Below are 20,191 nucleotides of genomic sequence, written 5' to 3' on the forward strand. Positions count from 1 at the left end.
CAAGTTGGTTGAAGTTGGTTAAAGACAAAAATGAGGTCTGAATTGCATGAGTTTTAAATAATCTGTGAATGGAACAAAAGAAAAGTTACATGTGATATGACGTTATTCTAGTTTCAAGAAATTTTTTCTTAGTCAATTGGCAGATTTTATTTTTTTACTTGTTTCAAGCAATTTGGACCTTATTTTTCTCCTTAAACAGCTTGAAACAAGACATTTTCCTGGATTGACTTGTTGAATGTGGCTCATATCAAGTGTAACCATCATTTTTACTTAAAATAAGACAAAAACACTTCATACGATTTCAGTTTTTTGCAGGTTGGGTTTGGGTGAGTAGGCAGTTCAGCCCTGGAATGCCAACCAGTCCTGGAAATAAAATAAGCCATGTGACGGTGCAATGTCCTACACGAACATTCACCACTTCTTCAATTTTGTTGATTGAGTTTTTTTAACCACAGAAGGTGACATGGCCTAAAAACAGTGCAGCCAGCACCCCTGATAATTCACTTTTACACCATCCTGAACCAGGAAAGGCCTGACAAGTTCCTCGTCAAAACAACACATCACTTCCATCTCCTTGTTGACATCCCAGTTGAGTTAAGATAGAACAGGACTTTATTGTCATTGTAACAAGCACAATGAAATTCAGGAGTCACAGCAGCAATCAAGAAAACAAAGTTAGAAAGTGTATAGAAAGTGTAAAAAGCTCCATAAGAAAATAGATGCTGACAGCTTGTCCATCATTGTCCAGTCAGCCAGCCTCCACCTCCACAGGGTCCAGGACTGAGCTTCTTCAGCAGTCTGTTCAGTCTCTGTCTCCTGGATCCTGTCTGCTCACAGCAGGTGAAGCTCTTCACATGTGGCCTTGGTGTCTGCTGTTAGCTCTGTTAGCCATGTCTGGGAATAGCATGATGCTACTATGCCCTCTGGTATTCCCTCTGTTGCTGGGTTAGCACAGCTAGCTCGTCCATCTTATTGGAGATAGATCTTACGTTCACAATAACGATGGATGGAAGGACAGGTCCATGTCGTCACTTCTTAGCTCACACCTGAGAACCAGCACGTCGTCCTCACCTCCTTCTCCTCACCTTGTGGGGAAACATCTGGCCTAGCACCAGTTAGCTTTGACATGCTACAGGCTGCTAACAGCTGATTTCACATGTAAACAATGCAGCCATGGTTACATGTAGGATCTCCAGACAAACACAGGAGAAAAGTAGTAAAAATATCACTGAAGACACAAAAAGTTTGGTGTCCATGACCGACAAATAAGCGAAACAAAATAATGATCCACTCCAAATACAAAGATGACGAAAAAGAGATGAAAGATTTCCAAGAAACGGACAAAGAAGAGAGAGCTGCTGCAACAGGCAGCTACTTGGGCAGCGCCTGGCAACGGAAAAAAGATGCTGGCCCACCTGATCATACTGGGTTCCCCTTCACTCATCAGTGGAGATAGCTTTGTGGATACTGGCTTTCATGTATTGTTTTAACCCATTCCAGTCCTTTTTTGAACCTTTGCTACAGATCTTAGCATCTTACATCCAGTAGACCTGTGTACATTTAAGCCCCACAGCTTTAAAAAATCTTGATCATCTTCTGCAAGCTTTTTTCACTCTGAGTTTTCTTCCATCCTGACTTTATTGGCTACATCATCCGTCGATTCTTCACTCTCTTGACAGTCGAACTCTATTCCTCTGTGGTCAGATCGCTTCTTTTACCCATCGTCAAAATGTGGTTTGTGATGAAGGATGTAAGAAAGCGTTGTAGATTCAAACAAAAAGGCTTTGTTAAAGCACAAGGCTTTAAATACATCATACTGCGGTCGCCATCTGATGATCTGGTGTCAGTAGGTGTGCGGTGGGCGGGGTTACTGAGAGCTCTGTCAGTGTCGAGCAGGATCCCAGACTTGATTCAGCGCTGCATGGAGGATCAGTGAAGGATTGATGTGATCGTGACTCAGATCAGAGATTCCTTTACCAACAAATTTACACGCTCTCAGAAACGCCACGCTTTGAATAAATGAAGCATTCTAGCTGTACTGTCATTAGCCTGACATATATTTGCATAACTGTCAATTAGCTGGAGCAGCTCTCAAAATGGAAAGCACTTGTTGTTCTTTCCAGTTAATCACCGCGATGACCCCTAACCTGCCCATAGCAGCCTCTGAATACACGATTACAACATTTAAATCTGTCAGGGGAAAGCTGGATTCACTTTGGCATTTAATGCTGCTTTTCTTTGTTTCCTCTGTGATAAAACCTGATGTTAATTAATGAAGCTGTGCTTGATCAACTTTGACCAGCTTGTGGATTTTTCTGGGTGTACTGAAATAAATCTGATCCAGACTGAGATGAGAGTTTTGCGACCAAAGTTAAAATTACCACGGTTGGAAAAGCAGCACCTGCCCATGTAGAGTGGTTTTGTCTTTCCATCCATGCAGGAGACAGATCTGTTCTTCCTCTCCATAAATAGAGCAAGTGAAGAGACTGCAGATGGAAAACAGCTGGCTCTGTCTATCATCCGTCAAATAAACCGCTTAAAAAGAAGCTAAGCTAGTTAGCGCATATTACACTTTGTTCGTAAAATCTGCTTGAAATTAGCATCTGCTTCATTGCTGAATGAAGTGATTGTGCTATCACCAAGACGTAACGAGTGAAGACGGATTTACAGACAGGAAAGTCAAACATCCCCAGGAAGCCATGAGTCCCTGTGGCCCGTTGCTTTCACCATGGGCTCAAAACCCAGGTCGACCATCCAAAATAAGTTCAGTGACATCAGTGTATGGATGATAGAAATAAAGTTATTGCAACACATAGCTAGACCAGTAGAGGGCATTAAGACAACAATGAAAGGTGCTTAAGCTAAAATAACGCCACCATTTTTGTTCCTGTTGAAACCTGGATCTCCTCTGACACGTTCATCTGAAGGTCTCCAGTTTACAGGGTCACTCTTTAAACTGGAACACCAGGAGCTGACAGAGACACATTCACACCATCAGGCTAAAAGAAAACCATTGGTTAGGAGGAACAAAACCAAGTCCATCACAGCTGGGGGTCTTATTGTGGACAGAGGGTGGGAGAAATATAAACAATGTGGATGCTCCACCAATCAGAAATGTTCAGCTTGCAGGCCACACCCCCACAGTTTCTGGACTACTAGAAAGTACTACACCCAGCTATCTTTCTTTCTTGACATTCAAAACTTTGAATGATGGCTTTAAAGATCCTCAAGACTATTTTTCTTTAATGTTACACCAACAAAGGCCCATTTTATTCCTCCTCACATCCACATGTTCTCACACCACCATGACCTGACCTTTACATGTGCAGAAAGGATGACTCATTTATCAAGTCTCTGGTGTCTTCTTACTGTTCAGTGCTTTCACCCTCTGTCCCACCTGTCTCCCTCGTATTTTTTCTCTCTTCTCAAGGACAAAATAACATCCACCACAGCCTGTGCTTTTTATGTTTTTTCTAAGTTTTTATCTTTTTGTCTTTTATTTTGTTTTACTTTCAAATAAGCAAACTCATCAGGTGTTGGTCACTGTTTGATTGCAGATGAATTTAGGGATGGGTACCGAATTAGGTACTTTTTTAGGTACCGACCGAATTATGTCAAAAGTACCGGGTATCAATTCGTGTAGAGTCAAAAGGTACCATGTTTAGGTACCTTAATGCATCCTTGTGACTGTGAGGGAGTGGAAGAGGAGGCATTTTTCCATGCTGGACATGCACACAGCATTTCAAGGTTATATATTGAAGAATAAATAAGTTCAATTGTAAAAAAAATAATATTTTATTGCTAAAAAAATTAATATTTTTTACCACATAACCACAAAAAAGTACAGAAAATTGGTACCGTTGGGTACCGGTACCTATTGCCAGGTACCAGGCTTTGGTACCGTATCGTTTCAAATGTGTAAGGTACCCATCCCTAGATGAATTTGAGGTTAACTCAGAGATCGAAACATCCAAAGGTCTTCATTAGAACCAGGCGTGATTAAAAACGATGAATGTGTAACTTTTCAGCAGTTGAGCTTATTGTTCTGTTTATTTTACCACTGAGACAGATTTTTGATTGTGTTACGCAGTTTGTCTGGTCACATTTTCCTAATCTGGATGTGTGGAGCGGGCAGGGTTTATCAACAAGTGTTTATCTTAAGTTTCACTTTCACTTCATTCACCACCAGGACTGGCACAGTTTGTCTGTGAGTGACTTTGTTAGCGTTGCTAGTCTTTGAAGCAAGAATTAACGTCACACAAATAGTTGTGATCTTCTCTTGGTCAATTCTAGGTTTTTTGTGTTTATTGCAGGTTCACAACCCAACTAACAGAAAGTTTAACTGAGCAAGGGCCTAAACATCTGGTTTAGAAAAAAATGAAGCCTATGCAGAAGTGCTAAAAGTTTCTGTTCATCGAGGCTGGCTGCAGAAAGACCCAAAGTCACGTACACACCCAGCCAAACAAAAACCCAGGCTTTGATGACATTAAAAAACATTTTTACTTCCTGGTTCAAAATCAGCTCGGGTCTTCAACGCTAAATTCACTAAGGTCACACACTGTATGGTGGGTGAGGTTTTTTTAACTCTGTGGTTTAGAAAATGTAAGGATCGTTTGATTGTCCAATCAGAGACACAACTCAGGTCATGTGACTGACAGGCGTCCTGTCGCTGCACTAAAGGAAGCTCAAAGCCTGCATCATATCAAACGTGGCTGTGTCCTCAGACTGGCTTCATTTCATCAGGAACAGAGGGGTGACGTCGTGGGGACTACATCCATGTTTTATACAGTGTATGGTCTAAACTGACTGATTAAAAGTGCCAGTTGGCTGTGGTATAGACTTCTGTGTATGTGTGTGAACTAAATGTGAACAAGAAAAGAGAACCCAAGTTCACCCAATAAAGCTATAGCAGTCAGTTCAATAAATACTAGGGATGGGCTATGATTTTTGAATAATTGACTGGTCATTAACATTAAAAAAATCAACTAGTTCATGCAGGTTGAGCAGGTTGAGCAGGTCAAGCTGGACAGGAAGTTGTGCATGGAAACCATGTAAAATACCTGATGACTTTCAAAATAAAGCAAACAGTGTCTGATCCAGATCCTATTTAACTGGACCACAGCAACTGTCAGATCTGAAGTCAGCAGGTTGGTGGGTTTACAGCCAAAACAAGAATGAGGAGACGCTAAAAATGGATTGGGAAGTCCGAGAAAAATGAACAAAAATAAGGTGCAGTGCAAACTCTGCGAGGTTAGTCCAGCATATCACAAGTCGTCAACAGCTACGCACAGCCATTTGAGAGCGAGACATGCAGTGAAAAGTGTGCACTGCAAATAACAGATTTTTTTAACTTGTTACAAGCAATTCAAACCTCATTTTTTGTCCTTAAATAACTTGAAATAATTAACCTGGATTTTCCTGGACTGCACAGGTTAATGTGGCTCATATTAAGTCTAAATAAGACATGTTAGACTGAAAATAAAACAAAAACACTTGATAAGATTCTGCCTTTTCCAGTGCGGTGCTGTCAGCAGATCAACAGTCAGTGCTAGGCTTTGTCATGCAAGAAGTTTGATGGTCGACGAGCAGAATGTAGCAGGTCTCTCCATCTTTGAAAAAGTGTGATGTTGGCAGGTATGTGTGTTTGGGTGGACGGCGGTGGCCACTTGCAGGGGGGGGGTGATCTTCAAATAGTTACGAGCGAATATCCAAATATCAAAAAGCTCTTTTGCTTGAAGTGCCCATCCCTATTAAATACCTGGAAAATGAAAAATTCCAGTTTGTTAATTTGAAGAAATCCGTAAAAACATGAATATTTGATGTTTCCAAAATCGTGACGTGGTAACTGATATTAAAGCATCAACAAGGCAAATATTGATCAACAAGTCCATCCATCCATCCCAGGAATTCAAGTCCATTCAACAGAGCTGGGATGATTCTCGCGATTCTATTCTGTAAGGATTTTTGGGGTGACCATCTGATTTAAATTGCGTTACTTCAATAATAAAAAATTGTGATTTTTAGTTTTCTTTCTTAACACCAGACCATGGGAAACAGTAAAATGATGATGATGTCTACAGACTATATCAGGAGCCATATTTCCCTATAAAATGCACATCAGTTGAGTCAGAGAGAAACATTTCGCCCCCTGCTGGAGAAAAGTGGAAACTTTTTTCCAATCCAGTTCATAAACAAAGACTGAAATGAAGAATTCGAATCCGAAAAAAAAAAATTGACAAAGAATCTCAGTTTCAAGATTGATTTTTATTTTTTTATTTTTTTTCTCCCACCGCTATTATTCAACATTTAACTACAAACTCTTGTTCTCTTTTAAAGACACATGTGAAGAAAAAAAAAAAACAGATGGTGGTTTAATGTGAAAACCATCGTGGAGTTTATAGCCAGAGGTTGAGTCAGTCAGCGTCTCTGCCAGCCGGTTCGTAGATAAAGAAGAACCATTTAGCATCACAACATCCATTCATATTTACGCTAATGAGGAAGGCTTAGCGTAATATGTTTATTGGCTTCCTCTGGCTGAGGGGAATGTAAATGGGCTTCTCTCGTGGCTATATATCATGATTTGAATTGAGCCAAGTCTCCCAGTCAAAAGAAGGATTACCACCTTTGTCATTGAGGGAAATCATTCAGCTTAAACAACTTGTCATTTCGCCAAGGTCATAAATCACTTTGCATATTAGCATGCTTTGTGTATGTGTGTGTGTGTGTGTGTGTGTAACTGTCACCAACCACGGGAGGCATACTAAAACACCACTCAGTCATAATTGATGAGCAATGGGAAAAAGATCCTCCTGATACTTAATGAAGATACGCAGACGTTCAGCCGCTCACGCACATACGTGGATGTGGAATCACAGGGGCATGAGAGCGCTCCCCTGAGACGCACTTTCAAATCCACAGTGCACTCAATCAAGTCTCTCACTCACTGTGTGTTAGTGTGTGTGTGTGTGTGTGTGCGAGTGTGTGTGTGCAAGTGTGTGTGTGGCTGGGGATGATGCATAAGGACTTGAATGTCATATAAATTGCTCTCCTGCTCCCACACGGAGCTGAAGACAGCCCTTGAGGTTTGCAAGTATGCATGTTTTATAGCCTGTGTGTGTGTGTGTGTGTGTGAGTGTGTGAGTGTGTGTGTGTGTGTGTGTGTGTGTGTGAGTCCACATGAACTCTTGTGTTGAATCATAACTGTGTGACTTGAATGTCAAGTGAAGAAACAGAGCTGTCCACACATTACAGACGGCGTCCACACCGACCTCAACGAGCCGTGTGGATGAACGTCAGAACACACACTCAGACTGACGCTTTGACTTAGGGGTGAGCGGTACACCGGTTTCATCACCGACACCACTATCATGTGTTGCCACGAATGAATTTTGCTATATCGTTATTACTGCGGTAAAGCATTGTTACACCAGTAATTAAGACCAAGTAGTGGTGAAAACACTTTTCTGCCACAGCCATTCTGAAAACACACCTTGTCCCTTGGTTCAACCACAGATCAGTGTCCTGCTTGACTCCAATCAACTTTGACCTCGTGACCTCGATTGCTCGGTCTTGTGGATCTGCCCTCTGTAACATCAGGAGGATCAGACCCTACCTGACACAACAGGCCACACAGCTTCAGGTCCAGGCCTTTGTGATATCACTCATCAACTACTGCAACTCCCTCCTAGAAGAACATTTAAGCCTCTGCAGATTACCCAGAATGCAGCAGTACGTCTGGTCTTTAACCAGCCCAAAACAGCATGTATCACCCAGCTGTTTATCTCTCTTCACTGGCTTCCTGTAGCAGCACCAATCAAATCCAAAGCTCTTCTTCTTCTTACAAAACACTGTCAAAAACAGCTCCTGCCTACCTGGGGTCCCTGATCCAGGTCTACACTCCTTCTGGTCCTCTACGCTCTGCTTGTGAAAGACGCCTGGTGCTCCCAGCCCAGCGCGGCTCCAAATCTCTAGCCAGACTCTTCTCCTCTATTGTTTCCAAATGGTGAATGAATTACCTAACTCTATACGATCCACAGAGTCCCTTTCTACTTTAAGAGACGTCTGAAGACTCATCTGTTCAGGGAAAACTTAGACCTTTACTACTACTATTACTACTCACTAATTACTGAATGTTGCTGAAGTTTGAAGTATACTGTTGCAGCAATTTAGTGTGGTTTGTTGGCTTGTTGATTATTGTACACCCCGCCTCAAAAAATAAAGAAATAAAAAATGCACTTAATGGCAGCACCTGCAGCTGAATAACTTGTAGCACTGCTGCTGCACTAACTAGTGTTTCCTTCTGTCTAAATTCTTGCTTGTGTGGTGCGTCGCTTTGGACCAAAGCGTCTGCTAAATGAAACTGTAGAGCTGTAGATTGTAGAACCTTCAAAGCCAGCAGTAGTCAGTGACGTGAAGTAAACATTCACCGCGTGCAGAAAGTGAAACAGCTGATGTGTGTGTGATGACAGTTATCCTGTTATCCTGGTTCAGGGTCTGGGTCTGAACTGTCGCCCTCTGTTCTTCAGTCAAAATCACTGATCTGTCTGTGTCTCTGTGTTTGTCTGTTGTCCGAAAAACACAATAGCGGTGGAAAAAACACGTCAGTGAAATGTTGTGTCTCATGTCACAGCCGTCTGTGTTACAGCAGCAGAGTTTAGAGGAATAACAGCTCAGAAATCTTTAGTGCTTCATTAGCCAACCTCACAGGCTTCAGAAAACACACAGAACATATATTTAGGAAAAGTCACGGAAAGAAAAACTAGTAATGTTGGCTTCCAAAATGTTATAAGTTAATTGCACACCCTGTTTGAATAAAATTCAAAAAGTCTTTTTTTTTGTCTGTAAGTATTCTTCTTTCCTCAGACCCAGTTTTTTCACCAGTTCAGTCACTTTAAGCTTGAAATGGGAAAAGTTTCTCTTCTTAAAGCACATGGTGGGTAAAGGCCTTTTTCTATCACAGTATCAGACATTCTCCACCTGCTCGGTTCACTTATAACACAGAACAGAGTCAGAACCATGTTCTGAAAAGACTTCACTTTTTCACATGTTGGAAAACTGTGACATAATATCGTTATCTCAATGTGAAGGAAAAATAACGTGGTATAAATTTTGGGCCCTATCCACCACCCCTACTTTGAATTCACGTTACACGTTTCAGGACGATCATCTTCCTTAATTTTCAGGAGGAGAATTAACGCATATCTTTTATTCTGTCTCCAGGAGAGCTTCTCATCCTAATCCCCGATTAACAATATCAGCCGATGGTGACAGTTTAATTTATCACAGGGCTTCTCAGGGATTAGCTGCACCATGAGTGTGTGTGCATACACTCATACTCCAACACACAGTTTCCCTGCAGATTAAAGATCATGCTTATGTATATTTTGGCTCCAGAATAGCCACTGAGGAAATAAGATGAGAACATCTGCAAGCAAAATTTTCTGCAGGACAGCAGGGTTTGAGATGAAAATGAGGGAGTGCTTGAATAAAGGTAAACATAGTTAATAAGAGTTCAGGGTGATGAAGTGGACCACGTAACCACTGTCTCTTTATTCAGCAAATCCTGCATATTTACTGTTTTTAATACTGTTATTGTGGCTGTGAAGGCCTGGATAGGTGCTTGCATGTGTTTTTGTATATCAGTGTGTGTGTGTGTGTGTGTTTGTGTGTGTGTGTGTGTGTGTGTGTGAAGAAATGAGGCTGCTCTCAGCCTGTACCATGTCTGAACCCTGCGAGCACATTCAATTTGCACAGAGATCAAACGGAGAGTTGCATCAGCACTAATAATGTGCGTGAAATGATTTAAGCGGCTGCCTTTGGCTGGGAATCAAACATGCTTAGAGGCCATTGTGTTATGATTATTATGCATACATCAGGGTGTCGGCAGGTCCTGTGCTGAGTTCAGAAATATGGAAACTGTGAGGACAAAGTGTGATGGTGCTACAGGAACAATGCAGAGTATTATCTTCTTGTTTTGCAAACATGTTTATCCAAACTTCTCTTTAACTAAACCATGAATTTTAAGGCTTTAGAATTTATAATTGTTTCTCTTTCTTTCTGTTTTTTACCCATGAAAGATTTGCCAAATCTCCTCTGCCAGTTCCAAATAGCTAATTCTGGTGCTGTTGCTATCAGCTCTGGTTTTGAGCTTCTGGTACCCCCATCTGATCGGCACCCTGACAGCACTAAGGAACTGTAGGCTGTAGGGATGGCTGCCAAGCTAGGTACTTTTGTTTTACTTTTATCATCAAACCAAAAGGTACCATGTTCAGGTACCTGAATACATCCTTGTGACTGTGAGGAACCAGAAGAGTAGGGGATTTTCCATGCTGGACATGAACACAGCATTACAAGTTAAGATATTGAGAAATAGATGTGTTAAACTGAAAAACTTTCAGATCTTATGATTAAACAAATTAACATTAATTATCACATTAACACACACAAAATTACCAAAACTTGGTATTGTTGAGTACCTTTACCAATTGCCGGGTACCTGGGATTGGTACTGTACTGCATCAATTGTGAAAGGTACCCATCCCGAGTAGGCTGTCTTCTACAGATAATCCCTTTTCAAACCAACTGATGTTATTGCTGTAGTTCCAGTGCCTGACTTAGCACCGCTTCTTTGTGTTTCAGCAGACAAACAAGTGGCTCCTGCTTAGCAAGCAAAAAGTCTCTGCTGGGCCAGAGCAAAGCACCAAAGACATGGGGGGCAGAGTCACCATGACCAATGATCAGCGTTGTAAAACAGTCATTCTTCAAAAGGAAAGCTGCAAAGCCAGTCATCTGTTGTTCTGAACTGGAGGCAGAATTGAAACAGGGATGTATTGTCTGTCATAGATCAGGTCTATGCCTTGTTCTTTAATTGAACAGACAAAAAAGCCTTGCATTATAATTTTTTATTTATGTTCGATTTGTGTCATCTTCTATTGCTTATCTGGGTCTGGGTCGCGGTGACAGCAGTGCCATCAGCAAAGACTAGTGCCCCCTGTCCCCGGCCACTTCCACCAGCTCCTCTGAGGGGATACCAAGGACCCCAGGCCAGTCAGGAGATTTAATCTCTCCACTGTGTCCTGGGTGTACCCCGAGGTCTCCTCCCAGATATACAAGCCCAAAAACACCTCCCCAGGGAGGCGACCATAAGGCATCCTCGCCAGATGCAGAGGAGCAGCGGCTCTACTCCGAGCCTCTCCCGGATGTCCGAGCTCTGAACCTTTCTCCTTCGGCTGAGCCCAGACACCCTGCAGAGAGAGCTCATTTCAGCTTTTGACCTTGTTCTTTTGGTCACAACCCACAGCTCGTGGCCATGGGTGAGGGTCGGAGCGTAGATCGACAGGTAAATTGAGAGCCTTGCTTTCTGGATGAACTCTCTTTTCACCATAACGGACCGGTATACTGCCCGTATCACTGCCGATGCCACCCCGATCTGTCTGTCAATCTCTCGCTCCATTTTACCCTCATTCGTGAACGAGACACCGAGATACCTGAACTCCTCCGATTGGGGCCTCATGTTCACAGACGCACACAGAAAAGCACAAACCGTGTAGGAGACACTCGAGAAGACTAATGTCACAACCATCACAAGAAACGCAGATTAAACAACAAAGTCTTTGCCTCTTTTCAAGAGTCCCCAGTGCCAGAATGGATACGTATGCAGTGACGACTGACGTTTGTCTGTGTTGCAACGATGTGGCCTCAACCCAGGAAGAGCGTGATCAGAATCAACAAAGCATTCACGACTCTTTGTGCTGACTTTCTTTCATGTTTGTGTTTTTCAGTCATCTGCCTCGTCGGTCTGGGCCTGGTGGTGTTTTTCTTCAGCTTCCTGCTCTCCATCTTCAGATCCAAATACCACGGATACCCCTACAGGTAACCCTGACACACACACACAGTAACACAGATACTCACACAGGTTTCATCCACCTCAATATAAAAACAAACCATGAATCTTAAAATCTGTGAAGTTGACACAAAATCGCTGCTGAGTTATTGGAGACACAGTGCAGGAATCCAGGCCAGAACAGGATCCATCCATCCCCATTGTTTCATTGATCGGACAAAAGCTGTTCGATTGGAAACACCGCCTCCAAAATGTACAATCTGCTGAAGCAAGGATCTGTCTCCTCTGACCTGTTTTACCGACAAAACCTCAGCAAGGATTTGCAATCTGAGTCTTGATTCAGCTGGCTTCACCAGGCAGGAAACCTCTTCTCCCTGAATATTAGAAAACACAGATGTGTCACGGATGATTCCCTCCGTGTCGTCACATACAGAGCATGTTGGGACGCGGTAGCTCTTCAGCCTAGCCAGCCAGAACAGCAGCGATTTGGTCCCACTTCAGCTAAAGGTCGCCACTCCATAAAAAAGATTTAATGTGTGACAGGAAACACTCGGAGAGTCCACGGTGTGTGGCTGCAGTTTATCGCCACCTGGAGCAGGTGTGAGATATTAAAACAAATCAGGAGAACAGCCCCAGCTGCAGGAAGCTGTCTCTGAAGATTGGAGGAATTGGAGATTTTGAAGACGTTTTGCAGGGGCTAATCATTTACTGTGATAGAGGTTTGAAATGGGACTTAAACGTCTGTGTCAGCTGGAGGAGGAGAAGCAAAGTGTCCAATTTACTGTCATCAGGAGGGGTCCGCTGTAGTCCGGGAGAGTTTTACCTCACGGGTTCAGGATGAGGTAATATTTTCTTAACTCAGACAGTTTCCTGGAAAGAGCTCTGTAATTTGGGACCAGGTGATAATGAAAGTCAGAAAGATGTCTTCCGATTGTCTCGTCTGATTGGTACAAAGCATCTCCTTCGTTATAGATATAGATTATCTTCTGAGCCTACCATCCCATCGTGGAGCAGAAATCCAGAGTCATCAGACCAGGCAAGGCTTTCCAGTCTTCTATAGCCCTGTTTCCACCAAGCGGTGCAGTTCAGCTCATCTTTGTACAGCACGCATTTTGTGGTCTTTCCACTGACTAGTCCCAGGACAAAACCCCAAATAACCAAGACGAACTGTCCCACTTTTAGGGATCCTTTTGTTTGGGTGCTGGACTAAACCGACAAAGCAGTTGCAGACTGTTGATGGGTCGAAAGAACCGTCACTTTTAGTGCGACAGCCACTCACTTTTCTTTATTTACTGTGTCAGGTTTTTCTTCTTTGTTGGATTTATTGGCAGGGTACACTGTGTCACACTGCTATGACATCACGCCTTTATGTAACTGACGCAGCTATCAGCATTTGGCTTACACTCCACCTACCATGAGGGGGCGTGGTTGGCTGTGGAAATGCAAACACAATCAGGCTTAACCATCAACCCGTACCAAACTGTACTGATCCAAACTGCTTGGTGGAAACAGGGCTTAAGATTCTGTTTTGGTGACTCCTGAGAGGAGGGTCACCTGGTGTGGTCTCCTGCTGCTGTAGCTCAGTCTGCTAGCCTGTTCACAGTAGGGATGGGTACCTTTCACATTTGAAACAATACCGTACCAGTGCCCGGTACCTGGCAATCGGTACTGGTACTCAACGGTACCAAGGTTCGGTACTTTTTTGTGTTTATGTGGTAAAAAATATCAATTTGGTTAATAATGAAATAAAAAAAATTCAATTTAACAAATTTATTCTTCAATTTATAACCTTGCAATGCTGTGTTCATGTCCAGCATGGAAAATCACCTACTCTACGCATTTAGGTACCTAAACATGGTACCTTTTGGTTTTACATGAATCGGTACCCAGTACTTTTGACAGAATTCGGTCGATACCTATAAAAGTACCTAATTCGGTACCCATCCCTAGTTCACAGATAGTCTTCTGCAGACAACGGTTGTAAAGATTTGAGATACTAACCGATATATCGGCCGATATTTGGACATTTGTCTCTATCGGCCATCGGACGTATTTTCTTTTAAAAAGCCGATTTTTGATCCGTTGTATAAAATGACGCAATTTTTGATCAGGCACAAAAAAGATGAGCACCTCAAACTTGTGGAACCACTTGGATACATTACATACTTTTGTTCAAATTATATTAATAAGTTTAAATTTCTTTTTTGACATTTTAAGAAGAGTGTGAATGTTTACTACTGCTTGTTACATTGTGTGTTTACTCAGACAAAATATGTCATTGTTTTGAAAGCTGAATAAATGTTCAGAGGACTGGACACCACTTGTTGTAATAGATTTCTTTTAGTTGCTCAGAAATTGCTGCGTTTCACAAAAATGTGATAAATATATATTTATTTAACAATCGGCCTGAATATCAAATTGGAAAAATCGGCTATGCATATCGGCATCGGCTGCCTAAATTTGGAAAGCATCGGCATCGGCATCGGCATCGGCCCCCAAAAGAACCATATCGGTCCACCTCTAATCTTTTTACATAGCAAAAGTGATTTTTCTGAAGTTTTGGTGAAGTACAGCTGCGCCTTGCTGGTGTCTCCATTACGATCTGAACTGCACACAACCTGAGTGATAACTTGTCCCAGTGGTAACCATGGATATCCCAAACATTTGAAGAGCTGAACTATCCTTGATGGGCGTTACAGTTGTTGCTGATGTTGTCAACAGGCGAAGGCAGAGGATGTTAAAATATTGTAACTCGACATGCACCAATCGATCCACTCCCCCTTTTGTTTTGGGGGATCAGCAATCGGCCCATCCTTCCTCCAGGAAGGTCTGACAGCCAGCCTTTGTTGCTTTTTGCTCTGAGACCTAAACTCAGGACACTTTATTGGTTGTTTAAGTTAAAAAATTAAGGCTTTGTTGTTTCACAGGTATTAATGATTTTCAGTAAAATAAGATTGGAACATTGAAGGTATATGCTGTCAGTTATAAAAAATAAAAAGTAAAAATCTGTATCGGCAGGTCAGGCTTTTTACAGATCTGTGATCAGTGTCCCTCTCATCGTAACGTCCGTCGAGACACTGCAATGATAATGAAGTGGATAGGTGAATACTGGTGCTGTTCTTCACTGGTCAAACTGTTGACCATAACCAGGTCATCTTAAACAGGCAGGGACAAAATACTGAATGGACTGAATAAGAAGCATCATCATCTGATCACCAGCTCATCTCCCTACCACACACACACACACACCTCCACCTTCCTGCTGCACTCTGACCGGCTCACAGCCTTCATGATGCCTTCACTGACAGTCAGAAACACCAACATCAGCACTGGGACTACAGTTGCTGCCATGTGATTGGCTGGTTAGATATTTGTGTTGGCGAGCAGCTGAACAGGTGTTCCTAATCAAGAGGCCTGTGAGTGTGTAGCTGTGGATCATGTTGAGCAGATTACACACTTTAAACCTGAAGAAAATCACTCACAGCCATGTTTTCAAACTGTTTTCTGAATAAACACAACAAAAGCAAATATTTACATCTTCTCCTTCCTCTCTTTTCCTCCCTCCTTTCCTGACACCCTCCTCTCCTTTGCTCAGCTTCCTTATTAAGTGAAGGAAAGACAGCAGAGGAATCCAGCGGCTGGAGAAGAGGCTGTAGGCGAAGAAGAGGAGAGGAGTCATGATCTTACTTGAAGAAGAAGGAGAGACGGCATCACAATTGAGTAGAGTTCATGGCGGGGTTTCTTATTGTGTGTTTTCCTTTTTTTTGTCTCCACTGCTATTTTAAACTCCCCAAAATGAATTGCAAATAAGTTATTCCTTCTTACACTGGAAAATAAAGGTGTTTGGCATGCCTGTATGTTTTTGTGGTTTGTTCCTGACTTCTGTGAGTTAATCCCCCCGCGCTGTGGATGTGATACTTTGCTGTCTCTGTGTTTTATTTGCTCTTTTTATGAACTGTGAAGTCAGAGCCGTTTCTGTGCTCGGTAGTTTGGAGGAGAACAGCTACCCATGTGTGAATCTCAGTGGCTTTAAGCTTCAGTTTGTTTTACATCTGTGTCTCTTGGAACAGAGGTTTTCCAGGGAGAAGCCTGGGAGCACGGCAGGAACACCTTAACATGGGGAAAATAGAGACGGTAAAAAAAATGCTCATTGAATTATGTAGATACATGGAATAGATGCCTGGCACACATTTTATGGCTTGTCCACTGACCATTGACTGTATACAGAGTGGATAGTGTGGTTCGCCTTTTATCATTGTACTGTTTTGAAGCCAAAATTTCTCCGTCACAGGCGCAGCCATTGGCAGCAGTTTGCAGACAGAGTCTGAGCAGTAGAGACTGTGAGGGATTCTGGGAAAATCTGAGAGGAGCTGGGTGACAAAAATAAAAATATTTTTTCTTTCAAGAGTCTAATCACTTCTTGACTCTACCTCCAGACATATTTTACAATCCTCGAAAAAAAATACATGAGAACGTCAGCTGTCAATCATCGTTAAACGTGACATAAAACCTCGTTTTTAACCTCGTATAACTAATTAAAACAAAACTTTTCAGAAAAAGAGGACTTGAATACAAGACAGCCAAATGATATCTTCAAATCACCACAACAATCAGACGAGAGAAACATTTCTACCAGGTGGATTAATTTTTTAAAGTTTGACCACAGCCCATCAGGAGTGACTGGGGAGATGGATTTTTTTTTACGTTTACTGCAGCCAGCCACCAGGGGGAGCAGTTTTTGTGGAGACTTCACTTCAACCAAGCAAGATGACGTCCATGTTTTTACAGTTTCTGCCACAGACTGATCCCGGGACAGATCCCCATAAATAGAGACGAGCCGTCCCACTTTTTGGGACCTTTCCGTTGGGGTGCCAGACTAAACTGATCCAATTCAGGGAGGTGGAGCTACAACACTGCAGGCCGTTGATTGGTCAAAAGAATCGTCACTTCCTGTCTGACAGCTGCTGTATTTCTCCTGGAGGCTCACAGACTTTTCTGAATCAAAGCTTGATTGTTCTCTGTATCAAAGAGCTACATGAAGATCACAGAGAGGATGAAATGCTGCATGTCTTCATCTGTGCTCTTTGTTTACTGTGTCGTGTTTTTCTTCGGTGGATTTATTAGCGGGGTAAACTGTGTCGCACTGCTATGGCGTCATGCTATTATTTAACAGCTGCAGCTTTCAGCATCAGGCTTACACGCCACCCACCACGAGAGGGCACAGTTTGCTGTGGAAACACAAACGGGATCAGGCTTAACTGGACCAAACCGTGACAAACTGTACTGAACGCAGAAAGGCGACTGTAGAAACAGGTAGAAGAACCTTAAAATCAACCCTGCAACACTCAGGGAACCAATGCAATGGTTTTAAAACCAGTGTAATGTGGGTCTTAGGACACGTGCTGCTGAATTTTGCAATAAATGTTAACCTGAAATGTTATTTTTGGGAAGACTAGAAAGTAGAATATTACAGTAGTCTCAAAGACAAAATGGGGCAGACCCTGGTTATGTTCTTTAAATGATGCTAGGTACAAGATCCTCCGCTTAGAGCAAAGAGTCTCTCCACGACCCAGAGTGGGCAGTCCACCCTTTACCAACTGAGAGCCCAGGCTTAAGATTTCAAGGTGCTGATCTTAATCCTGGCTGCAAACCGTTCTGCGAGCTGGAGGTCAGTGTCTGATGAGGCTAACAGGACCACATTGTCTGCAAAACACAGAGCTGGAAGACCCCTGAGCCTGACTCCCTCCTCCGCTTGGCTGTGCCTAGAAATCAGTGACAAAGGGCAGCCCAGGCAGAGTCCAACCCTCACTAAAACATTGTTGCGTTAAATTCTTCGAGCTGATTGGTCAAATCTTAAAACAATCAGATCACACACTCATATTAAATCATTGCGAAAAAGGTCAAAAGTGCTTTACTCACACTGAACTCTCGCTCGAGATTTGCTTCCTCTCCTAATCGTCTGTTTGCATGTCAGTCTTGTGGAAAATTGTGTTGATTCTTAGTCTTTCTGCTGTTTTCTGACGTTCTCCTCAAGACTTTGGGTACGGCCCATCCAGAGGTACAGTTTAATTTCGTGCAGAGTGCAGAAGTTAGAAAAGAAAATCGATCAAATCACAGACTGCGAAACCCTGAGATGTCAGAGTTGACGAGAAAAACAAGTTGTGTTCAGCCTCCACAGTTTGACTTGAATCATTTATTCAAAGTTAAACATGATCAAAGTATTTTTTTGAAAACAATGTCTTGTAGGGGTTTAACTCTACGTTCAGTGTTGGAAGCTCAGGTCATTTAGAGAATTCATGTTTCTAAGTCTCTCAGTGGTGGACCGCCCACTGACACGCTGAGTGGGCTGGGGCACTGAAACCATTTATGTAACCTGCTGTGCGTGGGCGGTCAGAGGATGAGGGCTGCATGAAGACCGGTTTAGACAAATGTTGACAAATGGAGCCTCTCAGACGGGCCTGGTCTATTTATGGTTCAAATCAACCACAGACACAGGAATACTGTGTAAGTGTTTCCAAAACATACGCACAGACTTTTGTTTAAACAAGAAAACTCTCACTTGTCATTATGACAAAAAACGATGTGCTTTAAAGGGGCTGTGAGGAGCTTCCAAGTGATCTTGAAAAAGTCTCTCTTCTAGATATATGCCTGATCGTAATCTGTTCTTTTAAATGAAATTATCAGCACCAGTGTAGGTTGTTTCAAAATGCTTCAAAGCTCATACTTTGTAGCTTCCCGATCGGGTCGAAGAGGACCAGATGGATTGAAGTCTCTGTTTTACTCTGCTGAAAACGATTTCTGTGATTAATTTAGTAGTGATGGTGGACACTGGAGCCTAACTGTCAGACAGAAAAAGGACAGAAGAGCAGAAGAAAGAGAAACAGGAGAGAGATAGAGCACGAGCTAAAGGCTAAAAGGCTATCTCTATTTGTGATAACGTCCCTTCCAACCCACATGCAGCACGACAAAAATCACACAGCACTGGACTGACAGCATTGCCCATTGACGGCTACCAAACAACTATGTGAACTGACAGTTAGCTTGTTGTCACGTTAGCCTACAGATACGTCATAGCACCGGGGCTGCTAGTAGTGCTACATATAGCTGGCTACTGACGTAGGGTACAAACCTAAAACATTTGCTTGTTAAGCTTCAAACGACAGTGCTACTTGACTTGAACAAAGAAAATGTCTCCCAAAACAAAGACATGCCTGGTTAAAAGTCACATCTTTATGACAGTGCACAGAGACTCCGGACCAGAAGGTGGCGCTGCAGTCCAATCAAAACAGTTCCTCCTCACAGCATCTTTATAAAAGCTTTTTATTTGACACGTTTTTATTGTAGTGAATACAATAACTACTGTGAAAATGATTATATACCATAATGTCCAGACTATAAGTTGCTACTTTTTTCACTCGCTCTGAACAGTGTGGATAATTTATAGATTTTTATGACCACCAGGGGCATTCTTAAGTTTATACTTTCAGCATTCACCGACAACGATCTCCCATGATCCCCTGAAGGAGAGGGTCAAACAGAGCGGCTTGTGGTGAGGAGGAGAAACAAGGGGGGAGGACAGGTGAGGACAGAGCACACTGTTACACCAGAGCTCACCTGTATGTGATAACTTAGGGTTTGTCTTAAGCCTGCAGAATACATATAGACCTGATTAAAATAACAAGATGATTGTAGACCCAGTATCACCCTTAAACTTATTTTCACTTTACATTCAAACAAATAAGTGAGTAAAAATATGCACAAGTTAGCTTTAATGTCACAAATGATGTAATTTAGCCCAAAATTAATGAGCTCTGACACAGTAATCCATCGCCCAGGTTAACAAGTTACAGCAGAATGTTTTAGCACAATTTACACTAAACATGTGGACTTGGTCCGAGAGAGCAAACAGATAGACATGGATGCTAATCCAGGACAAGACCACACTGTAAATGCTAACTATATTAGCCTAGGTCAGGGGTCTGTGACCTTTACTTTCATAGTAGCCGTTTTGCCTCAGCTCACCTGGATTAATTTCATTCAAGAGCCAAAAATCTACTTGATCTTCACGATGTAGCCGATTCAGTGTACAAAGTTCTATACGTAGTTAAAATCTAGTAAATTATCTAAATAAATACATTTTTAGAATGATAATCAAATTGGATGTGTGATGTCTTAGGTTTTATGTTTTTTTTAAGCTTGCTTCAGCTTGCAAAAATGACTGATTTACAAAAATGCCAAAAAAAAATAGCAAAAATTAAATTAATTTCAAATTACTGACATTTCAAAAAAGTTTGCAAACATTTAAATAATTGTAATTCAGTAAATTTTCAAAAAGTTAATAAAAAAATC

The 20,191-nt window shown here is 42.2% G+C and overlaps 1 protein-coding gene across 1 annotated transcript in view; it reads left to right on the forward strand.

The window, feature by feature from the left end:
- tusc3 (tumor suppressor candidate 3) overlaps window positions 1-15,699 on the forward strand; it is a 124,282-nt gene extending 108,583 nt beyond the window's left edge. The window contains exons 9-10 of the mRNA XM_074686104.1: window positions 11,781-11,871; window positions 15,438-15,699. Coding sequence (XP_074542205.1) covers window positions 11,781-11,871; window positions 15,438-15,453 — 107 coding nt within the window. The 3' untranslated portion in view covers window positions 15,454-15,699. The remainder of the gene's footprint in view (window positions 1-11,780; window positions 11,872-15,437) is intronic.
- Window positions 15,700-20,191: the final 4,492 nt, after the last annotated feature.

The sequence above is a fragment of the Halichoeres trimaculatus genome, unplaced genomic scaffold (genome assembly GCF_033239565.1).
Source record: "Halichoeres trimaculatus isolate MK-OKI-2021-1 unplaced genomic scaffold, fHalTri1.1 fHalTri1_scaffold_2, whole genome shotgun sequence".
Taxonomy (NCBI): Eukaryota; Metazoa; Chordata; class Actinopteri; order Labriformes; family Labridae; genus Halichoeres; species Halichoeres trimaculatus.